At 35.4% G+C, this 15338-nt stretch overlaps 1 protein-coding gene across 1 annotated transcript in view; it reads left to right on the forward strand.

The window, feature by feature from the left end:
* TDRD3 (tudor domain containing 3) overlaps positions 1 to 15338 on the forward strand; it is a 140941-nt gene that overhangs the window by 66954 nt on the left and 58649 nt on the right. Inside the window, exons 7-10 of the mRNA XM_019631701.1 lie at positions 1811 to 1960; positions 7022 to 7162; positions 11387 to 11543; positions 12081 to 12206. Of these exons, the coding sequence (XP_019487246.1) occupies positions 1811 to 1960; positions 7022 to 7162; positions 11387 to 11543; positions 12081 to 12206 (574 nt within the window). The remainder of the gene's footprint in view (positions 1 to 1810; positions 1961 to 7021; positions 7163 to 11386; positions 11544 to 12080; positions 12207 to 15338) is intronic.

Consider the following 15338-nt stretch of genomic DNA (forward strand, 5'->3'; position numbering starts at 1 on the left):
AAAAGTGTCACCAGAAGGATGAGACAAAATAGTGAGAACACAAGAGTCAGGGTATCATTGCACGTGAGGGGAGCCTGCTGTCCCAGCTGCCTCTCCCAAGATTCTATCCATTTGCATTGATCCAAATACGCATCTCAGTCAGGGACTCAATTTTATTTCCAGTTGGTGTTTTTCTTTTCAACCACAGCTGCACTGACCCTTCTCTCACATAAACTAAAAGCTTTCAGTCTACTTGCTGTGTTTTAACCCCCTGCTGAGAAGTGTTACCTTGACATAGCTCCTTGTGTCTTCCTGGTTGTGTTCAGTTCAGTCAAACTGCATCAAGAACAATCTCCTGCAGCCTTCCCCTGTGTTGTCCCTGAAGAGTCTGAGCCTAATCCCTGTGGCAACTTGTTCTTCACCACATGGTGCCTCCCCAGTTTAGCTGTTGGTAACCCGCTTTGCGTTTGCTCTTTGCTTTTCTTTGAGAGTACAGGCTCAGAGTGCAGGAGAGTTGGGGGTACAACAGGTAGGAAACAGCCACCTTCATTTCAGTAGCAACTTTAAAAAAAGTCTTTTCGTTTGAAAAACAGATACCTAGTTGATCAGAAGATAAATGGGTAAGATCGTTGATTGGTATCTTCTTCAAAACCCGTTTTGTAGGGTCTACTCAACATTAAATAAAAGTCATTCTTGCATCATGGCTATATGTCAATTTTTATTGTGCTTTGAAACAAGGGACTAAAGGGTAAAAGGAGGCATGGTGCCCTGTGGTATGATCTGTGTTGATGATATTCTCACTTCTACCAGTGTAATAAAACCCCCAGAAGGAAAACAGAGTGTAAACATTCTAATAATCTGTATTTAAAAATGATAAGTGATATGTCTGTAAGAATTTGCTTTTCCCTTAAACATTTTAGTGATAATATTTCTTTCATAAATTGCTCAGAGACTTATGATTTAATTATTTTGCAGAACTTGAAGTGTGTTTTATAATTTTTTTGTCTCAGGAAGTACAATAAAAATTATAGTTTCAATTAATAATATTTGTTTGTAAAGTCCATTCTGAAAAATTCTTATTCAGCATACTTAGCCTTGTATATGAGTTAAAGACAGATAATGCTGGCTGTGAATTGGCATCAACAGGGTATACTTATATTGCTAAAAATCTGTATTTGTATAACGCTTTCGTTTGAGAACATGCTTTTCTTCCTCTTACTAATGAGTTGAGAAAAGGTTCATTTTATAGGATGTTTTATTGCTAGGATTGGAAGGGAGGACAGAATTCAGGGTTTATTTTTCAGTAATGAGACTTTCTCAATGTATTTTATGAGACTAAAAATCAAAAAACTTTGTAGCCTGATTGAAGGAAAGGTTTTTTTTTAACTTTTGGTTTATAAGTTCAAGGGCATCTTTTTATATGTTAAAATATCTGAACCCTCATATGGATATTGTGACATAATGTGTAAATCAAGCTCTGTATTAAACACTGAATTTACCTTTTCTTGTGCACTAGTCTAGACTGTTTGAAATTTTAAGTTATTTTAGGTCATTATCTTAAAATGAAACTTAGATCTTTTGGTCAAAGTATATTTTAGATGGCCATATTTTTGTGTAGCTTTTTATTTACCAGTTACCTTATTTAAAAGTTACTTACATCAGCTTTCTACTTTTATTTTTAAATCTGTGGGAAAGAATTGTACTTGTATTTTTATGGGCTCTCAGCTGTTGTGATGCAAACATTTCTTTTGAAGAAGTAGTACTTTCTTATTAAAACCTTGAATCTTTTTTGGAACTAATGAAGTGATTGATTTTTATTTATTTTTACCAGAAATGTGTATCTCATGTCCAAGTGGATAGCAGAGAACTGGATCGAAGAAAGACATTGCAAGTTGCCACGCCTGTCAAACCTACCAATGATAATGATGAATTTGAAAAGCAAAGGACTGCTGCCATTGCAGAAGTTGCAAAAAGCAAAGAAGTAAGAAACGAAATCATTATACATTGTTTTTATTTCTTGCCATCATGTTCTATTTACACTCCTTATAATTATTATTGTCTTTTCATAAGGTAACTAATTTAACAAACTTTGGACATTCTCCATGCATATTCATCAGGAGGCTTTAGCTTACACATTTTGGTCATGTGTTCTTTTTCCAGATCCCCTTGACAATTCCGTTCAGTTATTCTCGCTAGCAAGCCACCCTTCTCTTCTCCCTCTTCCTTTTCTTCTAACAGTGTAACAGTTGAAGCCAATACTTTCTATTATGACAGAGGTTTCCTATTAGTAGCTGGGCTTGATGACACTTTTTGAGGATAATTTCCCTCTATAATAGCAATTTCTGAAAATGCAGGTAAAAATCAGAGGATAAATCAGTGGCTCAGGATTAATATTTTTGTCAGTTTTCGTTCTTAAATCTATTTAATATATAGGAAAAAAATATTTTTTCTTTGAATTATGTGGGCATTTATACACACACACCTCTGCCATCATTTACTATTAATATCCAAATGTTGTTTTTTATTTTTATTTTTAATTTCTGGCTTATTTTAAATAGGTGTTTTTCCCTATTTATTGATTTGGACTTTGAGAAGAAATTTTAATTAATGAATTAGTTTCTTAGACTTTTCTTAACCAATGAGATTGAAATAGTTTCCTTTACTCAGGGCTAGTTGGTTTCTATCGAAATTCAAAGTTTAAGAAGGAGACTTCTTGCATTTTGGTGGTTCTTCCTGCAGCATGTCTTTCTATCATGTGTCTAATGTAGGGGCTGAGGGCACAGACTCTGGAATCAGGCGCCGTGGGAGCATATCCTGCTGACAACCTGGGTTGGGTTACTTAAAATTTGGTACCCCATTTTTCTCTATCTATGAAAAGAAGGTGATAATGGTACCTACTTCATATGGTTATGGTGAGAATTAAAACTGATAATCTTTAAAACATTTAGAACACTACATGGTACAGATAATCATATTCCTTTGCTAAAAGCTCTCAATAAACGTGACTAACGGCTATTCTTCAGGATTTTCTCTTTCCTGAGGCACATTTTAAAAAGTCACTTTTAATATTTTAAAAATTAAGACATTTTACACAGTTTACGTGAAATGTGTTTCTTTTTCCCAAAAAGCTATTAAAATTATGGAGTTTCGGAAGAGCATATTGGGTGTATATCAATTTCTTAATGACTGTAGGAAAGTTGTTCTTTTGATTCACATTTTTCTCAAACTTTTCTCCCAAAATTTGAGTTGATGTGATTTACTGCTGTCTGTTTACCAGAATACAGTCAACATAATATACTATAATTGACTATGTAAACTCATAATTGATCACATTATGTTTCCCATAGTATTTGATAAATAAAGAATCAAAGGTTTCTGAAGCAGATGTAAACCTTCTTAATTTATGTATGAGACTTGACAGAGGCTCAAAACTTGGCAGACTTTACCCAGTGACAAGTCTAGGACAAACCTATGTGTATTATAATAGATTATTTCTATACCTGTTTATCTTTCTCTATAGATAGTATTCCACATATTTATCTTTAATCTGTCTGACCATGAAAATCACATAACAGTGTAATTGTTCTGTAAAGATATTTTGTAATCATTCATTTAAACATATTTGTGGATTTGGTAGAATCTACTGCAGATGACCAAGTGACCATTTTCATTCCTTTTTCCGTTATTCTTTCATTCAGCAAATATTTTTTGAGAACCTACTATATGCTGGGAGTGTTTTAAATGCTTAGGTGAAATCAATGAACACACAGACAAAAGATCTCTGCCCTTATCATGCTTATATATAGTAAGGTGGACAGACTTTTAGCATAACACGTATGTAAATTGTGGTAGCTTATAAGTCGGTCAGTACTAAAGGGGGAAAAGAAGAAAAAGTAGAATAGGATGGGGCTTTGGGAGTGCCATGGGGGAGGTGCAATTTATGGTCAGAAATTGAGAATTCTTTGAAATTCTTGTGTAGTTTACATTCTAGTAAGGACAGCAAATAATGTAAACATACTAAATAAGTAAATTGCAGATTTCAGTTTTAAATATAGTAGTTTGATTATGCCTCAATATGGTGAGGTTTGAGCCAAGACTTGAAAGAGGTAAGAGAATTAGCTCTAGTTATCTGAGAAGCATATTCTAGGAAGAAGGAAAAGCTCTTGCAAAGGCTCAGAAGCAGGAGTATATGTTCAAGGAACAGCAAGGTGACCAGTAGAAGCAGAGAGAACGATGGGACAAGTAGTAGAATATAAACTTAGAGTGATGGTGGGGTTCTGCTTATGTGGAGCCCTAGAAGCCATTTTAAAGACACTGGTCTTTATTCTGAGAAAAATGAACCTGGGGAGGGTTTTCAGCACAGTGGTAACATCAGCTGACCTCCATTTTAAAAGTCTCATTCTGGTGCTGTGCTCAAAACAGATTGTAGAGAAGGCAGATTGGAATCTGACAATTTAGGAAATTACTGAAGTAATCCAGGGGTAGAAAAATGATGGCAGCCTGAATGAAGATGGCATTGTAAGCATATAAATGACATTTAAAATGATGAGGCCAAATGAGATCACCAAAGGAATAAGTGCTGACAGGGAAGAGAAGCGGGGAAGGAATGAATCCTGTAGCATTTCAGCCTTACAGGTTGGTTGAAGAAGTGGAACCAGCCAAGGTTGGACCTGTAAGATAGGATCAAAACAAGCAAATGCAGAAATTGTGTCATGGAGGACGGAGTGTTGAATTTATCAAACATATTGAAAAGTCTTGTAAAATGTGGCCTGCGAATTAAAGTAGAATCGGGGGCGTCATTCATTCCTGGCACATTGTTCTTAACATTCATATAGATGGTGGTAAGATAAAACACATGGTGTCAAGATAAAGTGTAAGTGTGCAGAGACCAGCTGGTGGGTTGATGTGGTGAGAATCTATTCGAGCTCTTCAGTGATTGTTCCAGTTATTTTAGTGAGGAAGTAAGCAAAGCCAGCAGTGATGATGGGGGAGAAGATGCTGGCGCTTTGAGGAGTGAGGAGAGCATGTAAAATACTGGTCTCTAAGATTGGGAGGGCGAATGGCTTAGGGAAATACAGGAAGATGGACAGGCAGAACGCAAGGCCCACTTGAGTTTCATGGTGATGATGACCTCACAGATGCCTAATTCACATAACATGGGCAAGATGGTGTGGCTCAGAAAGGACGTCAGTTACCCTGCAGGTAACGTTCAAATTGCGATGTTCCTGGATATTTATAGTTTTAGTGAGTAACAACTGTTTTAAAGCAGTGAAAAGCAATTCTGAAAAGGCTATTTATCCTATTCCTTAATCCATAAAATGGAAAGAAAATAATAAGGAAATGCATCCAGAAGATGAGAATATTTCACTTTTCACCAAAAGAAAAAGCACTTTTATTAGAGTTTTGGAATTTAAATTTCAGACATATATTTAATTTGGAACACGTCAGGCTCCAGACTTTCAGGTAACTATGTGCTAATTTATTCAGCAAAAGCAGTAATATTGCCATCTGATGTGAGCATTTAACCGCGTGCCAGTTACTATATTCATCACTCATATTGATGATGTCATTTAGTCCTAATAACATCCCAGTCAGGTAGGTTTTATCATCATCCCTGTTTTAAGCATGAAAAGCCTGAGGATTGTGGAAGGAGGAAGTAGGTGACTTGCCTGAGGGCAGGAGCAAGGAAGTGGCTGAGCCACGATGCAGTCCCAGCTTTGTCTAGCTCCAAAGTCAGTGTTCTAACCATACTACACTGTCTCCTAGTCTGTCAAACTTTATATTACATTAATATAAACTCACATTTCTCTTTATGATTATACGAGTGATGACTATCATGACATTCCAGATCTATTTTGTGCTGGGATTGCACAAACCAAAAATTGAATGAGTCCAGTAATACATCTTTGGTCTTTGAAGATGGTTAGTTTCATTTTGATTTAAATTAAATTTAAATATTGTAGTATATCAGCCACCTAATGGAGATATTTATTATGTTGTCCATAAATGCTTATCTAATATCATTTTTCTATTTTCAGGTCTATTTCTTTATATTTTCATCTCATTGTAAATAATTTCCCAGTGTTATATAAATTTATATCTAGGATGTTTACTTACTGCAATGATTTTAAAACACATTTTAAAATGTTGATTATTATTTCTAATTAAAATCAAGTCTTGACTTGTTCCTCTTTTATTAGATCTGCTAGAACCATAAAAATATATAATCAGATGCTTCATTTGATATTGTACAAGTAACAACTGTGAAATGCTTTTCAATCTTGAGTTTGTATCTTTTTAAACCAAAGTTCTTATGTTCTAGTCTTGTCACAATAGTTTTGGTAAAACATAAATGAAATCAAATCAAACCTTCAAATTTGATTACATATATAATTATTCAAATAAGTTAAGCAAAATAAGAGATACGGATTTCTAAATTTTTATACATAATTGGTAAGACATAGCATATGTAATTAATGTAAATAATAAATTACTAGTGAGAGTTTTACTCCAGTGTTAAAATTTATATTATTTGTTTACTTTCTAAGATTCTAGAATCATATTACTGTTTAGTGCCTTGCTAAAGATAACCTTGTCGTGTAGCTGGGTTTGTAACTCAGCTCTCATGATATCAGTCAACTATTTTACCCTAGAATCATTTTTCACACCTCATCGCCATAGTGCTTGTATTATTTATTTATTTTCCTAAATTATTGTCTATTTAAGTTTATTCTGATGACATGCCTTGGAGACTTAAAGATTATAATCATACAATAATTTTATTGCTATGCCTGGACTTAAGGAAAAAAAGAGATTGTGGCTAGTAGATATTTGTTTAAAAAGAATTAGGTAAGCACGCCCGGCTAGCTCAGTCGGTAGAGCATGAGACTCTTAAAAAGAATTAGGTAATATTTATTTTTCATGTAAAACATAAGAAACTTTTACTACAGTTTTGCTAGATATTTTTAGTAGTAGCTTAGTCTTTAAAACTATTTTTAAATGCTATTTACTTATATTTCTTTTATCTTTCTCTTTTCTAAAGACCAAGACATTTGGAGGAGGTGGGGGTGGTGCTAGAAGTAATCTCAACATGAACACTGCTGGTAACCGAAATAAGGAAATTTTACAGAAAGAAAAGTCAACCAAACCAGAGGGGAAACATGAAGGTGTCTACAGAGAACTGGTAAGGCTAAGAACCAACACAAAGTTAAAGTGTTCTTCCTTTAATAGGCTTGATGATGTTTTCTCTTTCTCACAATCACCACGCTTTGCTCAGTGTATTGTGGATAGATGTTATAACTCTAAGAAAGCTTTCATTAAGTATTACAATTCAGTCACAAATAATTTAGATTATTTCAAAAAAAATTTATGTAAAATTTCAATTTTGCTTAAATTTCTAATGTCTGAATAACATCTTTTAGAATGGATTGATAAAATGCCATCAAATTAAATAGAAGATGCTCATTGGAAGTTATAGTCTAAAAGTTGATGCATCAAAAACACAGTTATCTGCCCTTCCCTATCCTTTTCCACACCTTTTTTCAAATTTTGTCTACAGCGATTTTGTTTTGCTCTTTGGGACAAATATATTGAAATAAGTATATGTATATTATAGACGCAATTACAAGATATACCTAGATTTTTAAGATAAATAAAAGGAGTCAAATATATTTCTGGTATGCTGCAGTTTTCTCAGATATAACGGAACTGATAAGAATTCATGTTTCTCTGCCTTTTTTTTTTTTTTAAAGATTTTTATTGGGGAATTGGGGGAAGGAAAATAGACAAGTTGCTGTCCTTTTGTTCTTCAGTCTAGTTGTGGAGGACATTACTTCACTGGCCCAAGTTGGCACCATCATTGCGCTCTTCCCAGCTGAGCAAATCAGTCGCCGACTTCTGGACGGCCGCTCACGGCAGCTGCTGGCCACTCACTTTGGCTGCTGGCCACACACGGTAGCCCATGGCAACCCACTGCAGCAGGGGCTGCAGCCTACACCATCGCCGGGGACTCATGGCAGCCCAGCTCCAGGTTGAGCTGTTGTTCAGCATCTTAGCTGTAGAGCGCAGTGTCACTGGCCCTCACATGTGGGATCCGAACCAGGGCCCTCTGGCGTCCCAAGCCAGCTCTTAACCAGTGCACCACTCAGCCGGCCCCATGTTTCTCTGCCTTTAGAGGTTGAATGACTTTGGACCATTTTGTCTGAAGGGTGCAGAATACTAAGACTCCCTTAAATAATGGGGGCTCATTATCGCATATAACAAGAAATTCAGAGGTAGATGGTTACGAAGGTTGATAAATTCAGCAGCGTAACAATGTTGGAGCTCTGGTGGGCATCTCAGTGGTTTCTTGGCTTTCTTCTCAGTGTTCCAGCATTCTCCATGCATTAAATCTTCATGCAAAAAATTCAAAGGCAGGAAGGAAAGGGGGTATTTCCCTCAGTGTGGGCCTATTTTATCAGATAAGGAAATATTTTCTGAAATCTCCAGCAAATTACATTTATGTCTCATAGACTAGAAATAGGTCACATACTCATTTCCAAATCAATCACTGGCCAAAGAGAATGGGTTTCTAACTATGGGCTAGGCTTTCTCTTCCTTGAACATATGACCATCTCATTCTTAAAAGTTTTCAGGTTTGAGTGGCTATAGTGAGCTGAAAAAGCCATGGTCCCTAACTCAGGAAGCTTTTAAACATGAGTAAATTGAGAACACTTCTCTGGGGATATCTTGCCATAAAACACCTGCAGTTTGGGGTTGTTATGAGGATTAAAAACTTATGAAGGAAGTGATATCACAAAGATGGTGGAGCAGAAAGCTCCAGGAATTGGCCCGTCCACCGATACAACTATTGAGCTGACAAGCACTGTCTGAAGCAACTATTTCATAACCTGAAGCCTCGTCAAACTCTTGCAACACCCAGAGTAGTGATTGATGGAGAAGAAACTGGTCACTAGCTGATCACAGAGATAATGGAACAAAGACTTCAGTGATCGCATACCACAGGAAGGTAATTTTTACAAAGAAAGTTTGGAAAATCACTAAACAGACATAATACCTGTAGTCTTCATCAAGTAATAACACCAGTCTCTGAGGAGGAAGGAGAATCTGATTTCCAAAATTACCGTTGTTGCAGTATTCAAAATCTCCAGTTCTTAACAAAAAATTACAAAGCATACCAAAGAACAGGAAAATATGAATCATATAGGAAAAAAAGAAATTGAAGGAAATCATTTCTGAAGAAGCCCAGGCATTGAATTAACTAAACAAAGATTTTAACTGTCTTAAATATGCTCAAAGATCTGAAGTGAACCATTGACAAAGAACTAAAAGAAATTAGAAGACCAATATATAAGCAAATAGGGACTATCAATAAAGAGATAGAAAGTATAAAAAAGAAACTCAGTAGAATTTTGGGAGCTGGAAAATACATCACCTGACATTAACAACAACAAAAGAATTATTGCTCTGATTCAACATCAGACTAAAATAGGTAGAAAAAAGAATCAGTGAACTTTAATTGATATGACCCAGTCTGAGATGCAGAAAGAGAAAAGAACGAAGAGAAATAGAACCTAAGGGACCTATGGGGTACCATCAAGTGTGCCAACATACATGTTGTGGGAGTCCCCATGAGAGGAGACAGAAGGGGACAGAAAAAATATTTGAAGAAATAATGACCCCAAATTTGATGGAATCATGAATCTACAAATGCAAGAAACTCAACAAATTCCAGTAGGATAAACTCAGAGACATACCAAGACACGTTATAGTCAAATTGTTGCAAGGTAAAGACAGACAAATCTTGAAAGCAGTGAGAGAGAAGCAACTCAATCAAGAACAATATTGTACACCTGAAATTAATACAACCAATATAAGATTGTATACCAATTATACTTAAATAAAAATATTTTAAAAATTAAAAAATAACAGGAAACCTCAATAAGATAAACAGCCAATTTCTCATTAGAAACCATGGAGGCAAGAAAGCAGTGGGATGATATATTGAAAATAATGAAAGGGAAAACTGCTAAACATGAATTCTATATCCAGGAAAGGTATCATTCAAAAAAGAAGACCACCAAAAGTATAACTTAAATGCCTAGCCACTGCACTGTACACCTGAAACTAATATAAAATAATATCGAATGCCAGTTATAATTAATACACACACACACACACACACACACACACACACACACACACACACACACACACACACAGGGTGCCAAAAAATGTATACACATTTTAAGAAAGGAAAACTGTATTAAAATTGTAATGCTCAATATATACCAATAACAAAAGATGAGTGCAAATCACATTTGATTTCTGCAATCACAAGAGGTGCTCAAAGTGTTTACCATCAGCATCCAGACATTCCTGATCACGGCAAACTACTGTTTGAGAAAAGTGTTTAGAAAGGTTTCTGTGTTTGGAAAGATACAGTCAGCTTTGGGAAAAGAAGTACAGTAAAACCTTGGATCGTGAGTGACGTGATTTGCAAATGTTCTGCAAGACGAGCAAACAGTTCTGATACATTTTAACTTGGTAAACCAGCAATGTCTGGCAATATGAGTAGTTTGTTACCAGAACGAATTCTGCTCGCAAACCAAGGTATTACTGTACTGTGCTTTTATCAATGTCTCCATGGGTGTCAGTGGCTGTCTGGAACATGCATGCCCTGTATATGCTGCCTTAAAACCTACTCATTTTGGGTGTACAACAGTTAGCTATGCATTCCTCAGCTGGCTACAGTTCAATAAATTTCTTTATGGGATATGTTTGTGTTACTTAGAAAGTTCTTGAATTCTACTCAGATCTAGATTTGTCAAGGAGATTTTGGGTTCTGGCATTCGTAAAGCAGATTTATTTTATTTGGGATATATGTTGTCTAAGCATCATACATAGTATTGCAGTATTGCTAATGAGTATAAAGCAGAATGTTGAAACAACAGAGAGTAGAACAAAACAAAGCTACTGAGATGGTACTATTTTGTTAGCTTCATTTTATATTTTGCATTTTTTGGAGAGGAACTATATAAAGTACATTTCTTTTCTAGAATGGAGAAGTATTAACTATGAAAATTTTTAATTGGATAGTTTTCACTGTCTATATTATTTTCAAAAGCTTTATTCTGACTTATCATAAAGATCCTTGTTTTTGTTTTGTTTTGTTTTGTATTTGTAATGGTACTTGTGAAGCAGAGTGTACTCAAGGCACAACCCTACATCATGCGGATTCTTCCTTAACTATTGGTTTGAAAAAAACAGCAAGTGAATGTTGTATTAATATGACATTTTCCCATAAACATGAGATACAGTTGTTAGCTGGAAAACAGTATATAGTTAAAAACATATACCTTGCTTTTTTTATTGGTTATCACATAGCTTTTCTCTTCGTTCCTTGCAGGTTGATGAGAAAGCTCTGAAGCACATAACAGAAATGGGCTTCAGTAAGGAAGCTTCCAGGCAGGCTCTTATGGATAATGGCAACAACTTAGAAGCGGCATTAAATGTGCTTCTTAACAGCAGTAAACAGAAACCTGTTCCCGGTCCACCTCTGAGAGGTATAACTTGTTAAGCACTGTGCCAGATGGTATTGTTTTCCTTTCAGACGCATATTTGTTGTTGACAGAGGCTAGGTTTCGTTGCTGTGAGGCTATAACTTCATTTATTTGCCACGTGGTGGTAAGTGGGAGAAGCATCAGTTTGGGAACTAACCTTTGCGTAGTCAAAGGTACTGTGTGGTTTTTCAAGGCCTAATCCTACTATTCTTCTAAAAATAAGTGGTGAAAGAAATATTTTATGAAAATGATTTTTTTCCTTAAAAGAAAATTTACATGAAAAAATTTAAAAATTTAAATAAATCATTTAGAGGATTAAAAGTACTAGTTAATACAATCATTTAAAAACTTGTATTATTGAAACTAATAAAAAATAAATAAATACAAAAAAGTTTTATTATCAAAGATGTAGAATATACAGAAAAATATGAAAAGAAATATATACAAAGTTTTACTTAAGATGTCGGCTGATTATATTTTAGTGTATTTTCTCCTTTTGTTTTGCGTGTACAACATATATGTCTTGCTTTACTTCTTAAGGTAAAGGAAAAGGCAGGGGGCGGATAAGATCGGAAGACGAAGAGGAGCTGGGAAACGCAAGGCCCTCAGCGCCGAGCACATTATTTGATTTCCTGGAGTCTAAAATGGGGACTCTGAGTGTGGAAGGTAGGCTAACTTACAGCAGATTTCTTTTTTAAAAGACCAAAGTTTATTTGTAATTGTACAAAGAGGTTTAGAGCAAGTAACGATATCAATTTATTTAATTGCAAATTTCCTATTTGACAAAAGCACGGAAGAAAATTTTAATTCTTACATTTCGAAAATACTAAATAGCAGCTTATATTTTGCCCTCTAACTGCACAAGTAATAATGCCAAACTCTTTCCCCCCGGTTTACTAGATAACAGATTCAGCGATGAAAACAGGTTATAATTATGTTATAATGATATAATCTTATATAATTTCTTTTGATTATAAAATTGGTCTATCTCTTCTTTTTCCACATATTATATATTGTATCAAAATATTCACATACTGAGTGAATAAGCTCCCACAATGTGATGTATTTCTTAATACGATATGTTCTAGTGATTAGCATAAATACTGAAAAGAGAAGTAAGTATATTAAATGCGTGTCTTTTTTTTCCAAGCGTGGAATATGGTAAATATTTTTAAAATAGTAAGTTTTCAAAATATGGTTCCAAAAATTTAGGAAAATGTACTTTTAAATTTAGTTTTCACTTTTAGATGTATTTTGAGTCAGACTAAAAGCTCAGAGATAAAATGCTTTATAACAAATTTGAAATGTCCAGATTTCAAGAAAATAGAAGCTTATTTGCTGGATAGAAAAGGCAATATGTTATTTGAGGAAACAATTATTTGATGTGGACAAGGTTTATAAGCAGACGTGTTAAGAGCAATATTTTCTTGGTTATGAAGCATAATATATTAGTTTGCTGTTGTTGTCTAACAAATTACAGCAAAATCAGTGGCTTAAAACAATGCAAATTTATTTTCTTATCATTTCAGTGAGTCAGGAGTCCAGGCACAGCTTAGTGGGGGGCCTGCACTCAGGGCCTCACATACTGAAATTGAGAGTTGAATCGGGCTGTGGTCTTGCCTGAAGCTTCATTGGTCATTAGCAAAACTCGGTTCCTTGAGGTCTGCCTCTTGTGTGGCATTGCTGGGGAGAGCTTTCCACTGCTCCTGGCCCTCAGGTCCTTGCCATGGCCACCCCCCCCCCATAGGTAATTCACAGGTCTGCTTGTTTCTGCAAAGCCAGCAGGAGCGCCTCAGCTGCTTCTTCAAATCTCTCTAACTTTTTGGTATTTTTGCCCCAACATCCCTTCGCACGATCCCAGAGATCCTTCGATTTGCTTTTATCTTTCTGACTCCCTACGTTTGTTTTTGACTCCTGTAGTCTCCTAAATCATAATGAGGTTGAGATGGAGAAAAGTAATTCTATTGTGATCTGTGGGCCTATAATATTAGCTTCAGTCCTCACAGAATGCAACCTATAACAATAAAATGAAGTAATATTAGCATTCCACTTGAAAAAAGGTATCAAAGTTAGTTAAGATACATGACAAGAATAATACTCTCAAAACTGAACATCAGTGTTAGACAGATTTACTTCTGAAGGGACAGAATTTATGAACACATCTGTTAATAGTGGATATTGTTTTAGTAGAATATGTATTTATGTTGCTATTATATTAGTATGATGCAGAGCCAGCTAGAATGTGAGAAAAATATGGACAATGTAATAGCATTCTAGATCCTTGATTTTCACAGGGATTATAACTTGTGACCTTCATACATTCCCAAAATCAAGAAATTAAAGATATTTCTAATGTTTATGCAGACTCTTAAATTTTGTACACATTTTACATGTTCCCGTGATCATCCTAACCCCAGAAACCTCCCCCCCGCTTCTTTCCATACTTACATTGTAGTTTTCTGTTCTACCTGATGACCTTTATTCTCAGAGAAGGACATTTTTATTCTTTCCTAGAAGTACTGTGTGGGAAGGCTAGCTTACCAAGATAGGAGGTGGGCAGAAGGCTTCTTAGAGGAGGTGGCATTAGACAAGGATGAGGAAGGGTGTTGGGGAAAGGGCGGTCAGCTGGAGGGAGCGCTGGGTGACCATGTGGAAGGTCTCAGAACCCCAGTTCCCCGTGCCAGTGAGAGTGTGGGAGACGTGGAGATAGACGGGGTAGGCTGGAGCCAGATCAAGAAGATTTTGTCCTAAGGAGTTTTCATTTTATTCAGATGGTAGTGCAAAGCCATGAAGAGGTTTTTGGCATGAGAGCAATGAGGTTGGTTTGGTGCTTTCAGAAAATTTCTCAGTTGGCCAGGTGGAAAATAGGGTTGAGAGTGAAGTGAGACACAGTTGTGTGTGTCTTGGGTAATTACTCACATTATAAATATAGAACAAAGGGTGCTATCATTTCTTTATTCTGATTTTTTAAAACTTTCATCAGAGGTAGTTGATCATCACATGTACTTTTCTTAGAGATTTTCTCTTATTAACTTTTTAAAATTGTATGTTTAAGTTAGAGTCAAACATAATCCTAGTTGACATTTTTATCAATTTTCTGATAAAAAATGAAGTTGGATTACATTGTTTAATGAGTGTAATCACTAATTAAAGAGTTCCAAGTGATATGTAATGACTTGATGTCAACTTGGGAACATTCAATTGATCATTCTGGGATAGTGTTGTGTTCCAAAAGCCTCTTATCTGGAGACCTTTTTGAACTTGGTTTTATATTTAGATATTATAATTGATGGCTAGATTATCAGGCCAACTCTAAAAGGTCAGTTTTTATGTTATCATATCTCTTAAGTTTATCAATGTATCACTTCAGTAATACATAACTACCATTTGAAACAATGCCCACTGGGAATATGTATGTTAAGTTTCAACATGGGACAGAAGGAGTAGGTTCAGTTCTTTGCATTATCCTGGAAGAAGCCTGGATTGGTCAGAGATGGAGAAAGGGGTGGCTGGAGACAGTAACTTTACTGTTTCGCTTTCTACATCTGAATAAAACAAGGGTGACCTTAATTTGTTCTGAATGAGGATCAAAGACATTGTGAGAAAAGTGAGAGTAACTCTCTTAAAATCATACTCCTCTAGTATCCCCTTGTTTATGTAGCTCATTTTGTAAATTAAATGTGTTATCCATTTTGTGTATGCCTCTTCATATTTTGTGTCAAATTTTTAGAAAGTAGAATTGAGAATATGACCCAGTGATATAAATGGTAAACACTTAGAAAAATATGAACAGAATTC

This window comes from Hipposideros armiger, unplaced genomic scaffold, assembly GCF_001890085.2.
Source record: "Hipposideros armiger isolate ML-2016 unplaced genomic scaffold, ASM189008v1 scaffold_1039, whole genome shotgun sequence".
NCBI classification, from domain to species: domain Eukaryota; kingdom Metazoa; phylum Chordata; class Mammalia; order Chiroptera; family Hipposideridae; genus Hipposideros; species Hipposideros armiger.